The following is a 19,865-nucleotide window of genomic DNA, read 5'->3' as shown; positions in this document are numbered from 1 at the left end:
AAAAAAAAAAAAAAAAAAAAAGAAAGAAAGAAAGAAGAAAAAAAAAAGAAAGAAAGAGAAAAAACACTGCTTGAAGGCTTTAGTGCTGATGCAACCCTCCCACACTACCCTGAGAGTTGTTTCAAAGTTGTTCAGTGCAGGCTGCATGTGTTAAACCCTCAAGAAGACATCAGATTGACACAAGAAGAGCCCTAAAAATACTCATGCTGTGTGGCTAAAGACCCAAGCACACAGGCCTAACTGTCCCTTTTGAACCTGCAGTGACAGCCCTTCAAACTCACAGAGGAGCAGGAAGCAATCCAGGTGTCCCCTCCAGGACGATCCACAGCCAGACGGCATCAAAGTGGGGCTTCCCTGTCACACGGGCTGTCAAGTAGCTTCCCTTCCTGCTCTTCAGGTGCCCTGGGGACTCTGCACTTTTTCTAATTCACAATACTAAAGATGCTACTTTGAACGAAGAAAAAGTCAGGATCCTTTCATCAAGGCTACGAGAGATCAACAGAGGCTGGTGACTGGGGTTTTTTGAAAGCCTATTATTAATACTGCTGTTTCGTGTACAGAAATGTCTCCCAGGTAGGCAATTAGGAGTTGGTGAACACACAATGTGGCCCCAGGCAGAAACGGGGAGCTTACCAACAAACTAAGACCTTCCTCCGTTCACCAAGAAATCCTTAGCAACATGCAAAGCACTGTTCAATCATGGCCCACATTTGCAAAATTCATTCACTCCCTCACTGAACAAATATTTACCGGGTGCCTTGATCTGCAGCACTTTTTTAAATGTATGGGGCGAGATAGGACTGCCAGGAACCTGTGGTGGAATTTCTAGAGCCTGAGCCGGGGGACCATTCTGGACTTTTAACAGACGTTAAAGGATTCATGCGGCCGTTGGAGTAAGTACGCAGATTTACCAGCCTTCAGGAAAACAAACGACAACGACAAAAAGGCTGTTCCTCTCCAGGGAACAAAATGAGAAACACCCGATTTTGTATTACACGCTCCAGTGATTACACAATCCCAACAAGACAATAAACCGCAAGGAGGCACCACAGCTCATGTCAGTTCCCAGAAGAAGGAACCATTTCCATGCCTCAAATGGGGAACACAGAACCCAGATGGGCTAAAACCAGAAGTTGCCGTCTCATTCCCACATCTGTGTGCAAGCCCTTGGGTTCTGCTGCCTATCTTGAACTTTCCTAGGTTTTGGGAAGTGAAAATAATGTATTTAAGAGAATTTAAAATTATATATATATGTATATGTATATATACACAGTATTTAAAATACTGTATTTAAGAAAAAAAAAAGACATCCAAACATACTGTTTTTTTTCTTTTTTCAGAATAGAATAATTTCCTGATCATACAGATACATATTATTCTCAGTAAGTTCTCCTTTTCTGACTATCTTATCCCTTCATCCAAAATTTCAGATTTCAGTTTATCATCTTAGGGGTCCGACCAGTAGGATGAGCTCTGAAGTCAGACAGACTTCATGTTCAAGTTCTGGCTCCGCTACTTAGGAGCAACATACCCATGGGGAAGTTACATGATGTCAGTAAGCCTCGGTCTCCTTATCTATGAAACAGTGACTAATAATTATATTTATCTTATAAGACTAATATAGAGATTATCACAGTTCCTAATACAACTATTCAATAACTGACAGCAAGCGTTTTCAGCTTTTTTAATTTGTTATTACTGAAGACAGAATCCACCCTCTCTCTCTCAACACCCTCCCCCAAATGTACATCTATTCTTCATACAGAAGTCTGTGCATACTATAATAAGGATAGCTGGACAGAAAATCATAGTTTGAACCTAAGCTAAGGAAACCCCCAAAAGAGAGCTTCTAACTCAAACCAAACATTAGAATCACCTGGGCTTTTTTGAAAACCAAAGATACCGCACCCTCCCTCCCCAACTCCCACACCCTCCATCAACCCAATGGAAATTCTGGAGGAGATCCCCAGCATGTTAAATGCCCCCCAAGCGGCTCAGCGCACAGCAAGGCTGAGAAGCCTGGCACTAGAGCCCACGGACCCTGTCGCAGACCATCCACGCTTCCAGTAAGGGTTCTGCGTGCTGCGGCACCTGCAGCCCAAGTTCAAGTCCCTGCTGCGGCGACGGCGCACCGGTAGCTTTGCCCTTCTTGGTGCCTCCCCCGACTCGTTTCTGAAAAGTCTCTGTCCCTAACACTTACACTCAAGTCAACGAGCCCCGAAGCCTCCGCGGCGGCGGTCCCACAGGGAGCTGCCCTCCTGCTCCCCTGAACCAGGCGGTGGACCAGGTAAAGAGCTGCCTCCGTCCAGCAAGACGGAGCAGGAAAACAGTCGCCAGCCGGGCCGCCGCGCAAACACAAGAAGTCAGCTCCACTTCAGAGCAAAGGTCCGATCCAGGCATATTAGAAAAACGTGGCCTGACCATGTAGATTCCAGAGCATCCAAAACCAATCTGGAGCCCGTCGGTGGACAAAGTTCACATTCAGCGAAGCAGCTGCAGCAGCTGCATGGTGCACACAGTGGGCGATTCAGAAACACAGATGTCCGGCCGTGTGCAGAACAACGCTCTGGTTCTCGCTGCTCTTTCCCACCCCTGACCTCAAGGGCAGGGTGGAAAAGCTCAGCCTCGGCAGCTCCTAAGGAGACGAAGGAGAGGCTGCCAAGATGACTGCGAGCTCGCTAGACCAAGCCACCCAGCCCGCTCAGGACAAATGGGCAAAAGGATGGGTGGCCGTCCCTGCGTGCCAGGTCCCACCGGAGATGCCCCACGCCAGCAGGGTTTCTCTCCATTCGCTCACGGAGCACAGCGGGAAGGAGCAGGAATCGAAGCAGCCAACTGGGCAGGTCATTGCCAGGCAACCGAGGTTCAGGTTAGATTGGATTCTCGGGAACCACGAGGCACGTGATGTTTAGATTGTTAAACTGGCATGGGCCTCACACAAGAGAGAGAAATAGGAAATGGGAAATCCGCCTTCCCTCCGGCCAGCAGTGAAGCACCTGTAGACTTCTGCTCTCCGGGAAGGGAGCGTGGGTCTTACTGGGGACGACATCTATCAGATAGGGCTGGGCATGTCAGGATCACGGTGGCAACCTGAGACCCTAAAGCTAAGGGGGGTAATCCTGGGTTTCAGAGTGTCCCTGACATACATGCATTTCACACAACACAGGAGGGCTTCCTTCAGAAACCCCATACTACCAACGGGGCCATTTATACCAGGTAGAGTTGGCTCCATTGGAAAAGCCAGTCAAATATAAAAATGGAGAACGACACTTCTGTCTGTTATAAAATCAACCCACTGATTATTTCGTAAATATCCATTACAAAGCTCCCCATAATTCCAAAGATGAAGCAACAGAGAGGATCCAAGCATGCAAAACACACCATATAGGAAGTTTTTAACAGGAATGAAATCTTTCTCCCTTCCCAAATCCGCCACCTACGCTGTCGTAAACTGCATCACCTGTTCAAGATGTCCGTCCCGCTCTCCTGGGCCCATTGCCACCTGACCCCACCTTTGTTCTCCCTTTCGGTCCTGTTGAAACCAGGTGTGGCCAATGTGGGCAGGGAAAACGGCCCATGTCATTGTGTGGCGGTGAGCTCAGCATGCCTGGGTTAGAGGCTGCCCCTTTCCCTGGGTCCCAGAATGAGGATGTCGTGGAACCAAGCCACAGCCAACCCACAAACCCATATGATATGAGCAAGAGATTCATTTTTGTGGTATGCCATTGAGAGGAAAAAGAAAGCTCTAGATAGTGACCTTGAGCTTGTGAAATAATGCCGTTTTCCACAGAGTCCCATTACACCACTGCCCGTCACAGTATAATGGATTTTATACGCCACAGACAAATCACGTCTTCTGAACGTATCAGCTCTGAATAACAAATCCTCAATATAAAGATCTTACCCTCTGGCCTCAGTATTTCAGAGTGGGTCTCCTGAAGGAACTCCATCAATACTAAGGGCTTCTGCTGTTTCTTGGTTCAGCAAGATGGTAGCCACGCAAGCTCACAGAGGAAGGGGACAATGCGAAGGACACATCTCCTTCCAGAAAGCATAAGCCGCTCCCTCTGGCTGCTTGAAGACTGCCAAACTGCCATGGCAAAGGTTGTCTTTCAAGTAGCAGATATCACCTCCTTCAGGAAGGCCTCCTGTACCTCTCCAGGACAAGTTCAGCAATTCTTCCAACCCGTCAGGACTCTTACTTAGAATCAACCACACAATACTGGCTTTTTTGGTTTGGCTTGGTTGGTTGGGGTGCTTGACTTCCTCACTCAGCTGCAGGCTCCCTGGAAACAGGATCTGCACTCTAGGCCTCCATCTATCAAGGGACCTAGCATAATACCTGCCACCCAGGAAACTCAAAGGATATTTCTTATACCGATGAGGGACTGAAATCCACATTCCAGTCTTCCTGTTCAAAGCTTAAAAGTTAGAAAGCAAACTCTGGTCCAACAGAAATGCTTCTCGCGAACAAGAGACACAGTTTTACAAATTCCCTGGCTTCTGACCACATTTCAGAACCTAGGCAAAGGCACTAGGCACATCTGGACAGATTCAGATACTCTTTGAAGCCTGACTTTCCAGTGTCCAAGTCTGTCATTCTAGGCCAACGCATGGTCACCAATGAGCTTAGGGACACATGTCCCTGCTCACCCGGTCACAGACGCTGTGAGAAGGCATCACAGCAAGGACACCTGTCAGCACAGATGGGAGACCCCAGAGGTTATTTTAAAACACACATAGCTCCTTTCTAGAAAGGAAAAGGGGTCAGTGGACAGTAACTCAGGAATACTAAAAATTTTTTCGAAAACCCTATTCTACCTACAGAACCCACTGGAGCTTGCCTATAAACTTATTCCCAAAGAGAGAACTCAGCACCACTTGAAATTCTTGACAGAGTGAAGTTTCACCTGGAAAGGCAACTGCGAAATGCACTGCAAACATCACAGAGACCTCCTCGCTGGACTGGTGTACGGTTCCCACCTTGGCAGCCGCCACAACAACCTTGACTAACCCACCCTTTGCCCTATTTGATGCAGAGGAAAAGCCACAGACTTGATGTTGGCCTGCAAGGCTCTATCTGACCCATCCGACATGACCTCTCTGTGATCTCATCTCCCAGGGCACTTCTGATAATCCCTGGACAACTCAGGAGCAGCACCAGCTGTTCCCTCTGCCAAAAAAGCTCTCTCCCACAGAGCCCCAGGCTCCTCTCCGACCTCCTTCAAGCCTCTGCTTCGAATCCACCCTCCTCCTGCGCCCTCCCACGCCCAGCTTCTTTGAAATCGCAACTCCCCGTCTCCATCCCCAACCCTGCTCTATGTTCTCCCCTCTAATATTTTCAAATCCTGCCATTCTTATTGAAGTCTTAAAAGAATTCTTCATCTTCCTCCAAGGCGTAGACCTCTCTAAGGACCCGATTTTTTGCTCTTTTATTCCCTGATGCCATCATGAGTGCCTAGACACGCTGTAAATACCGCTGAATGAACTAATGTCTCCTGACAGCTTCCTGTTTCTACCTGAGTCCACCCACAATCTCTGCGTGCACTTGACATTCATCTTAAACCTCTATCTATATTTTGTAATTAATGTAGAGTTCTTGTCATTAAAGGCTTTTGGGGAAGTAGAATAGACACGACTCCCCTTTCTTTTCATAACTTCAATAGCCAAGGAGTATGGTTAGTGATACAGACCACAAAGAACTGGATATTTCTCTAAACAGTTGGACAGCCAAAAGTCCTACAGCAGGTATAAGATATTCGTACCGTGTGGCTGGATTCAAAATCGTCATGGTTCCAAAGTAACCAGCAGAGCATCGGAATAGCAGCCGGCAGAGGACTGCACAAATGCCAAGTAATTTATCCTCAACTTTTCTTTCTAAAACCTGATCAGATTTGCACCTGCTCTAATACCTCTGGTTGAGAAAAACATCCTTTGGAAGCAGAAAGCCGCTGTTACTCGAAGCGGAGTCTGGCTGAGCGAGTGGAGTTTACATTCCATCGTCGGCCAGATCCTTACCCCGTGGAATGTCTGAGAACACGATTCAGGCCAGGAAGAGGTCGGCAGCGCTTCGACCAAACACGACCTCAGGGAATTAAACCTTATACGTCGACTTATACATTATACGTGTCCCTTACACATCATACATTAGTTTTCAAAATCTCCTTCCCACTCCTAGGGGCCCAGCTCAAGGCACCTGGGTGGAAGAATTCACTGCCAGACATAGTTGCTAAGCTAGGCCTCCATCACCCCATGTGACTCATTCATTTGCTTACACACTCCCTGCTCCCTCCCTGACGAACAGCGAGCTGGGGGCGGGGAGGGGGGTAGGGGGGGAGGGGCGGATGTGTGATCCTGCAGACAACAGGTCTACCTCGATCTCTGTATGCACCCGGGAGAAGGGAAAGCACGGCATCAAGACTGTTGGCTGAGGTGAAGGTCCCACACCTGCAGAACCAGCCGATCTCACAGAGGCCCCGCTTCATCTGAATCTTTCCACGCGGGAGGACTGTGACTAAACAGACCTGCGTGATCAGAGCATCCTTGGCCTTGAGTGGCTGCAGACTCTAGTGAGGTCAGAGCAAACGGCGCAGCCCACTTCCAGGCGCACAAGCATCAGCTCCACAACCCCGCCCCCCGCCCTGCTATTAGGACTCTGAGGTTCTGGGCCAGGACCGGGGATCTGCTCTTCAGGATGCCTCGGGAGACACACGCGCAGGCCACGCTTGGAAAAACACCATCTCTCGGCCTCCACCGAGCTATTTCAAAGCCTCGTACTCAGTAAAGACTTGAAAAAACACAAAACCCAAACTCCGAAGCCATCTGAATTCCTCTTCACCACTTTGAATCCATGTTTGCAGACAGACTGCCTCCACTGCCGATCGTCTAGGTTCTTAGATCTCAGTAGGAAAAGCTTCAGGCAAGCTAACGTTATCTTAACCCAGACTTTGGGGGCGAATGATTTTAAAAAAAGAAAAATGATTCAGCAGCCACATAGGCTGTGCGGAGCAAGGACCACTGCATCCTCCAGAGGATTTTCTTTCGCAAACGCTGTGCCAGTCCAACCCCGGGTGTCAGGACACGGCGTTATCAACTGCTCCCAGGTTAGAGAGTGAGAATAAGGAGAGGCGCCACGGGCCCTGCGCTCCCCCCAGCCGCTCCCAGCATCTCCTTGGAATGGAGAGGCGGTTCACACAAGGTGACAGGGATGGCCCTCGAGCTGCTTGGCACAGGCCAGCCTCCACTTAACGAGTGCTCAGAATCACACTCAGCATGGAGAAATTCACCCTGACCCTGGACACTTGCCCCCTGGCATCCACTCACTTACATTTTTACTCAATTACTATTTCTAAGAACAGAGACCAAATGCTCAAAAAAAAAAAAAAAAAAAAAAGTCTTCTGTGGAAAGGCTGAAAGGGGTCCGCAGGCCTGGAGGCGGGGTGGGGCGGAGGAGCCTGGCGCTGTGCGGGATCCCCGTGGAGTTCGCGCTCTTTCCCTTCCACGCCCTCAGAGACACTCCTGATTTTCCCAGACTCGCTGAAGAGCATGGTGGGTTTCCAGTGTGTTTTCACCAAAGAAAGAGGGCGGCTTGCAGCCATGAAATGACCGAAAATAACCCCAGGCGAGGAGTGTCTGAGAAGAAAAACCACCCAGAGAATGATGGTAGGCCTCTCGACTTGTTTACTAGGGGAGGAAAAGATGAAAAGGAAATGAATCCAAAGTAGTCACTAAGACAATTACAAAAATTAATGAGACGGGAGGGCCAAGGGAAGGCAAAAGAAAGCCAGAGAGCCTGCGGGCTCTGTGGTCTGGTGGAGGCCAGACCTGAATTCGGATTCTGGCTCTGCCGTCCACCCCTCGGGTGCTGTGACCGAGCACAAGGTATTTTCCTGTCCAAGCCCCAGTTTCCCGTCACGTGGGGACCCACCAGCATGGGGAGGACACAGGACACAGGAGGGATTCAACAAATGTTTTCCTTCTCTGGTTCCCTTCCCTTTTCTTTTCCAAAAAGCTCGTGGGGAAAACACCAGACAATTAAATCCTTGGTTTAGATAGTGAAATAAAATAAAAACGTCGAGGTTGAAAACAAAATAATAATCTGTCTCACAAAAGGGAAATTTAAAAGCATAGATTAAACCTTTTACTCTTTATTCACATAGCGACTTCTAGCCACTTTATACATGAAAATAAATGTGTAGTCCCAATAGAATCTGTTCTTTTTTGAGGAGACCCAGCTTAAACCACTGTAAATAAATGACTTTAATTCTTTGTTCCTTGATTCCTAAGAAGCAAGGTTAGGCATGGTAAATTGTACAGTAGGCTATCCCAGTAAACTAGGTATCTACTAAGGTAATAAAAGCATTTCTTTTGTCCATATCTGGGACCTCGGTCCACACTTAGCATCAGTACAATGTGAACCTTCTTGGGGTTTCAAAAATATGAGTGAACCACAAGGCCAGGATTATGAGTCTATTTCATTTCTTCTTGAACATGGATCAGGGAAAACTGGACCCCTGAATTCTTACATATCAGGATCACTAAGTCCTATCTTTGCCGTGATCTCACTGCTCAGCATACAGTAGGCACTCAATAATAGCTGACGGAATTGATTAATGCTCCGAATCAGAAAGCATGGAGACCTCGGGCTTCAGAGCTCCTCAGCCTGGCATGTAGCACTGGCTCCAAGGGGTTTGCACTCAGGGCTCAGTGGCGAGCTCCCAGGGCCAGTCAGCCAAAGGCTTGCCCCATGGCAATCCATTTCTCATGTCACCCAGAAGGTCACAAATAATGGCAACATTCCCACACGCCTCCCTCCAGACCTTCAAAGGAAAGAAAAGCTCCTTCGTCCCCTTTAGTTCAGTACGAGAAACATTCATTGAGCAATTACTATATGCCAGGCATAATAACATAGATATTAAAAAAGACACCCAGAAAGGACCCCTGATAATCTGGCCACACTCGCTCAACCCTCCAGAGAGCATCGACCATAGGGGGTGGGGGAGAGCAGGGTCAGCAGATCCGTATTAAACCCCACGTCACTCCCGGAACACAGATCTCATGTACCCGCAACCCCTTCTTGCACATACGGCCATCAGATCGTCATTTACGGACTAAAAATTTGGGGCACCTTTGTGACTGTTCAGCTCCAAGGCTGCAACCCGAATTCTCTTTGGCCTCTGACAAGTTCCCCCACAGGAGACAGACACCGAAGATGGACGTGATAGCACTACGTCAAATGAGGTATAAAGCAGACAAATGTACTCACCAGGGTACCCACAGAGCACCTGGGACGGCCTGGCGCACAAGCTGCCCACTGAGCCAGAGGGCGTTGTAACAACTGGGCAGACAGCTAGGAGTTTTAAAAAGCACAGTCATTAGCTATTTGACTGAGGTGATGCCTTGCACAGAGCTATACAAAGATTCAAAGTCGAAGCTGGCTCTCTGAAGGCACTCATTCCCCCACACACAGAAGGTCCCCCCTCCTCGGGGACCAAGGATCTCGGAGGGATTCTGGATTCTGCTCCCAGATCTCTCAGCATCCCTTAACCACCAGTCAGGCTCCTGAATTCCGTTTTCCCTTTAACACGCTCTAGCATCAACATCGCAGGGTACAATTTATACACAGAAATGGTAAAATAAATACCGTGACTTATGTCAGAGATGAACAGGGAAGGCCTCGACCTCCTTGGACAAAAGACAGCCTACCAATGATGATTAAACCCCATGTTTCATTTGGTTGGCCTAGATTTCGGTTTCCTTAAAACACCTGTCATCCTTCCGAACCCTCACATGAAAACCCCTTGAATGGGTCAAGAATACAAGTGTATCTTAGTTGGGTGCTTCTGGGTGACAGTTTAAACATCTAGGTCTTCTCAGGATAGGTTAAACATTATCTCCCATCATAGTTATTAACCCGTGAAATTTTGAACTTTTTTTTCTTTAAAATAATGGCAACATCTTGTATATTGCCAGCCATATTCTTAGAAAAAGAAAATACACCAAAAAAATACATGCAATGGAAGAGAAAACACTGCTGGGTGTTCTATCTGAGGTCGAGTCGATGACAAATACAGGATTTCGGTGTAATAAGATGTAGATCGGAGCCCCCACTTTCGTCACCCAATTCCCGTGAGTCTTTGAACAAGGGCCTCGATTCACCCAACCCTTGGTTTCTACATGAAGCATACATCAAGCTACCCCTGGGGGTTTTTAGGACAATCACAGTGAGATGATATATTTAAGAGACTGGCAAATAAGAGGCGATCAAGGGATGTAATAATATTAGTTATGTAAGTAATTTGATAGACACACCCCTGACTGGCTTCCAGGCCTGGGGTGAATGTACTTCTTCCCTAGCGCCTTACATGGATTTAACCTCTGTGCACCTGCCATCCGTCTAGGGCATGTCTTCCAAAAGTAGCCCCGTCCCTCGGCAAACCAGACTTGAAAACTTCTTTTGACAGAAGACCAAAGGCCTTGTGGAGTCCTCTGTTTGTTCCTTTTTTGGCAGATTTGTGCCTTTTATCTCTCGATTTGAAAATGGACAAGGAAGCCCTTTTCCATAGCCTGTAACTTACCGTCTCCAACACTGAGTCCACTAACAAGACCCCCCCACCCCCTGGGACATGCTTTCACACCTCAGTGGGACACATCTCCTGGTCAGAAGTCTGTGTCACCGGGACCATGGGGCCCTGGATGGCCTGCTGAGGCGTGGACGAGGAAGGTCCCCTCATGGCTTTCTGTACCATGCTGCTCTCACGTTGCCACCATATGCTGTTACCGGCTGCCATCTGCTCACATATGTTCTCACCAAGAAGCGCCCATGTTGTTTATTTTTAGAGGCGCTCCACAGCCTTAACCCGGAGCAAATTCCCTCAAAGAACCAGTCAGCAAAGACAGGAAGCTACACTGGGTATAAACTGTTTGTCACAAGATTAGCAAGTCAAACAAAATCTTCCCCTTCATATCTGACCTCTAACAAGAGACGCTGGAAGTTATCTTAAATAAAAATCTCAGAGAATGCAACCAGGGAAAGGCAAAACAGGCCAGAGGAAGCCGCTTTGTGAGCAATGCTTTTGCTTCAAACTATGGCCCTGTGCGGTTCTTGGGGGGATTTCACTCCTTTTCCTGGGAAACAGCACCTTCTTCAGGCCAGTGGATGTTGTGGTGCAGAGGAGGGACGGTTCTAGTAACAGAATCCAGATCCCTGAGTTTGCTCGGGGTCGCACAGGTCAAAGGAAGTCTGGGTTAGGACCAAGGCCAGGTAACTAGGGTCATTTGCAATTTCCACCAAGCAGGCCTCAAGTATGCCCCTTTGGTTTACTTTTACTATGCCATAAAGCTGCAGTATTAAATCCTTTCTCTCTGTCATTTTTTTTTTTGGGGGGGGGGGTGTTTGTTTGTTTATTTAAGCAGGGCCAAGAAAGGGTGCCCCGGTGCTGACCCAAGGCCTCACAAGTAAAGACCATGAACAGGGTAGAGATCTTAGTGATGCTATAGTGATCATTTAGGCCAGAGAAAGCAATCCTTCATTTTTTCACAGATGGATTTCAACAGTCTATAGGAGTCAAGGGGCATCGTGGTAGGAATACACTTTTGTAGATCAGTGAGGCTTCGGTGAATGTGAAATGTTTGATAAAATGTGAAAAGCTACAAAAATCCAAGACAATTAGTTTTAAAGAAAAAATCCTTTTTTAGAAGTACTTGGACATTCACTAACTGATCATGGAGGATGACCACTCGCAGAAGTCGTAAGACAGAAAGGACCCTGGAATTAAAATTTTGTATGGGTAACTTACAAAATGTCTAAAAGATTATGATATTAACTGCAAAAGTTCTGAGGTACATTTTGCCTGGGATGACACAGCTAAGAAACAAAGCAATGAAACAAAACAAAAACGCACGGTGTTTCTAGAGCGTCTTTCTGAACTCCTGCCTAAGAATCACCTGGCCTTGTCATCAAGGTGCAGGTTTCTGGGCCCACCTGAAAACGACCGAATCACAATCTGGATGGAGGCTAGGAGACAAGGATTTGGGAATCCGCATTTATACTAAGCACCACTGGTGATACAGGGAATTTTTTGCATGGTAAAATTTGAGACCCTGTGTTATAGGCTTCTATGACTTACAGTTTCAAAAAGGCCTTTTATTAAAATGAAATCAGAGAGGGAGGCAAACCACAAGAGACGCAGCTTTAGGAAACATCCGAGTGTTGCTGGAGGGGAGGTGGTGGGGGAATGGGGTGGCGGGCGGGCATTACGATGGAGTGAGCATTGGGTGTTATTTGCAACTGATGAATCACTGAATCTACCTCGTAAATTAGTAAGACACTATATGCTAATTAATCAAATTTAAATAAAATAAAATGAACTTTTTTTAAAAAGGCCTTTTACAAAATCTCACTTGACCTCAAGGCTACCCAATTGTTCTGAGTAAGTAGGGGTTTCATGTCATGTGAAAGTGTCTATCAGATAGTGATAAAGGCTTCCTCACTGCAGTGATACCATAAACATTATTAAATGCCATTACCGATGCTCCAGTAAACTCAGTGTCAGATCAGTCCCTCCTCAACTCCTCCAAACCTTCCCTACAAACATTTCTCTCAGGATTGTCCATCGGGGGACATTTCCTCCCAACACGTACTACAATAAGCTTCTACTTAAAAAAAAAAAAAATACAAATAAAAATAAGCTTCTACTTTACTTAGAGAATTCCCAGCAAATGCTGCTGAGAAAGGGCAAGCTGCTGATCCTGAACATATAATGACCCAGGGTCAGCTTGACTCAAGACCCTCCTTCTAGAGTCTGGAGGCCAGTGCCAAAGAATTAATGAAATTAGACATGACTCTCTCTATATAGCTCCACTGCTGATGGTGATATTTTGTGACAGCGGATTTCTTCTGAAACATGTCTCTCTCCAAGACAAGCTAGCACCAGTCATCTCATTCTAGGGCTCATTCTGGGGTGGGGGGGAGAAGAGCTTAGTGGGTAAAACAGCCCCAGTTCCGGTTGTAGTTCATTGGTCTGATCAGTAACTTCCATCAACACACTTAACAACCCAAGGCTTTCTACTGTGAGGAGGGACAAATGAATGACTAAATTTTATCCAATATTATCCAAATCAATATGATTTTTCAGAAGATGTATCTACAGGTGAGAACGGATGCTTCAGAACCCGAGGAATCAGCCAAAATCCAGCTTTGGTTCTGCTCAGCTACTTTCAGTTAAAGCCAGGAACTCCAGCCCGCTCCCGCCTCTGTTCCTTTCTCATTACCATCCAGAGCCCCAAATGCAGAGGTTTGAGCTTGGATGTGGAAACGTTTCCCCTCAGAAAACCCAAACAGACCTCAGAAGGGCAGAAGGGGCTGTTCCTTTACCAAATCACTGATCTTTGGTGGGGAGGGGGGAGTCCTCGGTCTGTGATTTCTTATTTCTCCTTCTAAAGTGGAATCTGAATAAGTCACCCATTCTTTTGGGTGCTTGGCCAGCCAGGAACTTACTTGTAAGAGCTGATTATAAAGCAAGTAGCAACAGCTTCAATGGTATTATCACTAAGATGTCAAAGCAGAAATGAAAATGAGATTAAGCCAATAGATGATAGGAAAATAAATGACCAAAGAAGAACCAAACCCCCCAATGGAAGGAGTGACAAAGCCCCTGCTGCATCTGTTATAGAGAAAATAATCTCTGATGATTTGGGTCTAAAAAAGCATTGAGGGGCGCCTGAGTGGCTCAGTGGGTTAAGCCTCTGCCTTCAGCTCAGGTCATGATCCCAGGGTCCTGGGATCGAGTCCCGCATCAGGCTCTCTGCTCAGTGGGGAACCTGCTTCCCCCACCCCGCCCCACTGCCTGCCTCTCTGCCTACTTGTGATCTCTGTCAAATAAATAAATAAATCTTTAAAAAAAATAAAAAGCATTGAATTTCCAACACTGAAATGAGTCCAAAACTTAAAAATTAAATATTTTCACCCCAAATTCCTACTTTTGTTTGGACAACCATCAGTAGTTTTGTGCTTTCAAAAGACACAAAGAAAACGTGCCGTGTTCTCTTCTAGATGGTGCTTCTGTATAGATTTGCAAAGGCCACTGGATCGGCGGTGATTTCAGGGTCTTTCTCAAAACCCAACCCTGCATTCCTGTTCACAAGATGAAGTAACCAGTGAGGACTCTTACAACAGCTCAAGTTATGAATGAGCAGTGATTTGTGAACTAGCCTGTCAAGACAGATGTGCTGCTTGTCAGTGTGGCGTGGGTTAGATAGGGAAAGCCAAATGAACAGAGCCAAGATCGAAGTCACAACATTTTTTCTTTTCCTTTCAGGAGACTGGAAAGATGCTACAGTATTTCCTGAAACAAACAACATCTCCCCAAAAAGCAGTCGGAGTCTCCAATAGCTGTTCTAGGGCTCTTCTTTCAGAAGCCCCATAAGTCCGCTTCGGGAACTGCCTGCTTCCCAATCACCAACACGCAGGCCTGAAGGAACAGTGGCACGGTCCCAGGGAAACCCAAGGAACACGCCAGCAGAAGGGCCAACAGCTGCCTGGGGAGCTCGGAAATGCATTCGAACTATTTTCAGAAGGTTCGAGCTTCACAACCTCCAGAAGGCATTTTCCATTGGCCTGGAGTTCCTCAAATCCTTGTGGCTCAAGGAATATCAAGAGGCCCCACATTTCTAACCTGTCAGGCAGTAACTATCCAAGGGCTCATCGGAGAGAATGAAGGGATGGTCCTGGCCCACGGATCATGGCTTTCTCAGCACCAGGGGCTTTCCCTCCTTCTAACAGATGCTAAATCCAGTCACCTCAACTCCTCTGGGACAGCAGTGTTTTCTCACACCAGTGAATGGGCTCACTGGGCTGCCCCAGGAAAGCTGGATGCTCCTCACACGGAGTACGTCTTGCTGTTAACCACCACCCAGGGCCCGTGTGGCCTCTCCCCTCTGCGGTCACCTCCCACGTTTTCATTTCCTCCTCAGACCCTTTGCAGGGACACCTGACCACGTTCTCCTCTTCTGGTCATCCATCTTTCTCTGTGAGGCTTCTGCTCCCTCATGTCACTTTGTGACTGAGACCTTTTTCTAAAATGAATCACCTGACAGCTAAGAAACTGTTGGGGCCGGTTCTTGGTCGGGTTCTTGGTCGGTCAGTCCACCACAGTCTGACTTTGGCGGCCTGACCTGGCTCAGCCGTAACTCCAAATGGCCCCGCTTCCTTCTCCACAGACTCTCCCGGGGAGAGGTTGGGGGGAGAGGTGGAGGGAGACAGAAAACCTGTGAGGACGGACTGAGCCAGGCCGGGAAGTGTACCCAGAAGCAGCCTGTGCATGCTAGCCTCTTAGAGACAACTTCCCCTCCTTCCTTTGCTGGATTTCAGACCTTATAACCAAGAGAGATAAAGAGCTGACTGCTGTGTGAGTCATATGCTTGTTTTCATCACTGAAGTACAGATCTCTCCACTAACTAAAGCAAGATCGCTTTTTAACAATTGCCCTAGGCCTGGAGCAGGGCTTCTCTCCCTTGGTGCTACCTCTTCCCCCTCAGTCTCTGAGACTCTTTTGGTGCAATTCCGTTCTAGTCATACTCCTTCTTTTCCTTATTGGGTCTGTGTGGCTCCAAAGCCCATGCTCATGGCGCCACTACCAGCCTGTCCTCCCCAATAAATTAGTTCTCTGAGAGAGACAAAGGAATCCTCCGTCAATCAAACTTATCAAAACTCTTGTGAAGAAATGGTTGCAGTTAATGACCCAAACCAGAGACCTGATAAATCATAAATTTTGTATCAACCAAATGTAGTGAGAAAAGTTGAATGTGTTAAAGGCAGGGCAAAAGACCCAGGGCTGTCTCTCAGGCTTCAGAGGTATACTGCTTTTTATAGAAAAAGAATTCAGAGCATAAGGCTGTAATTTCTGGGAGGAGAGGAGAGACACCAGTCTTGAATGGATGGGCTCCGTCATTTTGCCAGAGGAAAAGGAAAGTCATGCTCTCCATTTCCGGGTCTCTATTTTAGGGTCTCGATTATTTGTGGTAACTAAGAGCCTTATTCTCAATACGTTATCTGAGATAGCAATAGCTATGTCCATGTCCTCGTGGGTCACAGGGAAAATGCTAGTAAATCCTAGTATGCACTCTACAGGGTTGCTTGTGAGAATCAGTGAGGACATGCGTGGCACAATCAGTAACCAGTGTAGGTCGGCCACTGCCATCAGTCTCACCAGGACTTTCCTGATCGGTTGTAAAAATGGAAACAGGAAATGCACAGGTACGAGAAACCCAGTGTTGCTGATCCACAGTGATATGACCCATCGGGCACATTCTCCCTGACGATGAAGGTGAGTAGATTTCTTCTCTCTATGTCTGCTGGTCCTGATGCTTAGGAGCCTAGAGCTTTCATCCCCTGGTTCCATCTTATTCTCTAAAGTAAAATGTTCATTCATTTACGAGGCACGTAATGGCAAACCTAATGCGCTAGTTGCTGTAAGAGTCAGCTCCTGTTCTGAGACAATTTACAAATCAACGAAGAAGACAGCTGGACCACAGCTAGATTTTACCAACAGCCAGAGGCTGCTTTAGAGATGACTGTCAGTCTTGTGGGAAGACAGAGGACGAACTGGTCCACATGACTGGAGAAATCAAGTTTTGGCATCTGAAGAAACCTCAAAAGATGGTTAGAGATATTACAAGATGGATCTCCAATGGAAGAAACAGCATAGACAAAGGCCTGGAGGCATGAAAATAAATGACCCTTTAGGGTAAAGGCCAGGAAGGTGATGTGGCTGGAGTGTAGCTCAGCAAGATTGGGATTTAGCAAGAGGTAGGGTTGAAGAAGGAGGGATCAGACCCTGAAAGATCTTGGATATTCTCTTAAGAAATCTGAAATGTTACCCAAGAGGTCTAAATTCTCAAGGCCTTCTTACAGGAGCACAGATAGTACCACACACGGTGGGCGACCAGCACTTTCAGTCTCTGCTCCCAGTTCCGTAAGTGGCAGAGGTCACCTAAAGACCAATCCAAGCGAGCAACAGAAACACACATTGAGTAGAACTTACAAAGAAAAGAATGAAGTGCCCTGAGATTCTGGGCTAGTAGGAGCGCTTCCCAGAGCAACACTTCTAATCACACCGTACTATCTCTACCATACCTCTCTTTACTGTGTCTTACAATCGATGCCATGTCATAATTAATTGTCAGGGTTACTCTTTGCTTGGTGGCACGCAGAATGACGGTGCATCTTAAAATCAATGATGCTTGTGATTCAGTGAACGAGGGCTGCCGAGAAGGCCTACTGAGCGCCATGCACAGGGCCAGGTGCGTCCTTACGCCTCTGGGTGACCCTAGAAAGCAGCTCCCTTCCTCATCTGCAGAGGTGAAGCGAGTGAAGCCTGGTGAAGTGAGGCAAACTGCCATGCATGCGGATATTCCAGAAAACCGAAGACGGAGGCAATTCCGAGGCTATGGGGGAAGAGGTCAAGGGGTAGCCAAGGCCACGGAGCCGCTCCAGGACGCAAGGTGGTGGTCAGGGCCGGGGCCGCTCCACACCCACTTCCGGGCATCAGAGGTTAGAAAAGGAACAAATGACCAGCAAAACCCCTCCCCGGCAGGCGAGTTTCTCCTGGGCCGAGTGACGGGGGCAAGCTTTCAGTCTAAACAAACCCATCAAAGAATCCTTAGCAAACACCGAATTCCTAGGTTTAAAACTATCTTCGTTTAAAGGGTATTAAAAAACAAAGGCAAGCCATATGGTTCCAAAAGGACAATGGAAACATTTGTTTATCTGGGCCAGAGGCGCATTTCATCACGCTGTTCCGAGTCTGCAAAGTGGAATGCACCCCGCAGCCGAAGGGGGGCCCGCGCCGAGCGAGCACATCTGGCGAGTCCGAGCCTCTCCAGGATCCGTCAGTGCCGGAAATGCGGCCTCAAGACAGCTCCAAGGGCGGCCTTCCGAGCTCCTGCGCGCCGCCCCTCTGCCCCGGGCTGCTCACCTTAGGGCCCCAGAGCAGACAGGGGGGGCGGCGGGGGGCGGCGGGGGGCGGCGGGGGGGACGGCGGGGGCGGGCGCGTCGCCTCCCACCCGGAGGTCGCTGGCCCCCCGCGCGCCCAGGGCCGGGCTCCTCCGCTGTTTCCCTAACCTTCTAACTATGCAGCCCAAAGTGTGTTGTAATCTCTGGGCGAAGGCCTAAGAGTCGGTGACCTCCTCGGTGCTAACCCAGATTTGATGTGGGATCAACAGTGAGTCATTAGCCCTTTTTTTCGCGTCTCCGTTTCCTCTAGGAAAAATGATCTGTCATTCTTTCATATCTTTATAGGAAAGATGCGGCGACTGGGTTACATCAGCGTCTTCCCACCAGGGAGAAGCTGGAATTTACAGCGTGCAGCGCCGGGAGCAGACCCCAGGGGTCGCTGCGGAGACACAGAGGGCTGCAGGTCCCTGGGTCAGGTCAGGGGGTCCCCACCTGCCCTCTCTGGCCTCGGCGAAGCCCAGCCTCCCTGGGTCGGGGACTCCTGCTGCGGGCTGTTCTCCAGCAACAAGGCCTGCCCAGCTGCTTCAGTGATCAGCAGTCCCCTTCCAAAAGAAGGAAGGGACAGAAATCCTGAAAGAGGAATGGGACCCAAGTTGACTGGAACCACAGTTAGGCACGAGAGTTAGTACAGGCAACGATACAATAAAAATGCAGAAGCTGACGTTCGCTCCGTTGCGTACTAATAACTCAATCGTTGTAGAAATCAAGGGGGTCAAAACCGATGGTCTTTGATCTTTCTCTTTCTTTCTCACACATCTTCACACAAAGACTCTTAAAAAATAAAATTCCTGGATATAAAGCAAAAATACTATGATGTTCCAACAAGGGCTAATATATTCCTTCATTGGGCAACTGGCCGATACTCCAGCAATCCGTATACAGAAGGCCATGTCCATGAAGAGACTCTTTAGTCACATTCCCCAGAACCATAGTGCTATTGGTGTTCATTGTACATTCCACGATTTCTCTTGGAAAATAACAGGAGAAATAGAAAAGGGATTGTGTGCTATTAAAGGTTTAACATTTGTGTGAAACAGCTACAAAGGAAACCTCATTGTGATGTCTCAGGCTGTATTATCTTGGTTTATCTAATTCAGTATGATAGATTAAACCTACAGTTATTTACTTTCTTCTGTTGTCTAGGTTGGAGATCTCCCTCCTCGTTAACAGGAGCTGCTTATTTTCTTTGCAAGGAAAAGCCAAAACAACTTCTCACTTCTTTTTTCTCTGTTCTAACACCACATTGCTGATGACTGAAACTACTGGTGGGTGGGGCGACATCATTTTTTAGGCTAAATGAATGGGAAGTTTTGAGGTCTCCAGTTTGGGTGGTTTGGGATCATAACAATAAAGTATCTACCCCACAAAATGGTCTAATTCATACTCCCATCTAAGGAAGAGAACTTTCTGATTGTGAGGGCTTCTCAACATGCACATTGCTGACCATTCTTTGATGTATATGCTGGTGGGGGCGGGGGGACCTGTCCTGTACATTCGAGGATGGTTAGCAGCCTTCCCTGGCCTCAACCCACGACGTGCCCGCAGCACAACTTTCCTATAAGTCATGACTGTCAGACCTGGCTCCAGACAACGCCACAGGTGCCCCAGGAGGTGGGAGTGGGGCAAAATCACCACCTGTGAGAACCCCACAGGTTTGCTTGGTTTGCTACAATGAAAAAAAGTGAGAGGAAAGATAGAAAAGGAAACTTTCTCTTTCTTCTTCTTTTTTTTTGACTGTCCAGAGCCTCTAGGGATTTTAACTGTCAATCATCTGGATTCTCACTCTAGTGAATGGAATCACTCTCAAGATTTCTAAAGCATTGGGCAGTGTCTTTCAAACAGAGGTCCTTCA

General features: G+C 47.6%; 1 protein-coding gene across 3 annotated transcripts in view; it reads right to left on the bottom strand.

The window, feature by feature from the left end:
* Positions 1-19,865, bottom strand: part of TGFB2 (transforming growth factor beta 2) — a 77,143-nt gene that overhangs the window by 53,154 nt on the left and 4,124 nt on the right. For 2 of the 3 annotated variants that reach the window (XM_059413348.1, XM_059413350.1), the window contains exon 2: positions 9,266-9,349. The exons of the other annotated variant lie outside the window; for it this stretch is intronic. In XM_059413348.1, the coding sequence (XP_059269331.1) occupies positions 9,266-9,349 (84 nt within the window). The remainder of the gene's footprint in view (positions 1-9,265; positions 9,350-19,865) is intronic. 3 annotated transcript variants of the gene reach the window in all.

The sequence above is a fragment of the Mustela nigripes genome, chromosome 10, assembly GCF_022355385.1.
Source record: "Mustela nigripes isolate SB6536 chromosome 10, MUSNIG.SB6536, whole genome shotgun sequence".
NCBI classification, from domain to species: Eukaryota; Metazoa; Chordata; class Mammalia; order Carnivora; family Mustelidae; genus Mustela; species Mustela nigripes.
This window is presented reverse-complemented; position numbering and strand designations above follow the sequence as displayed.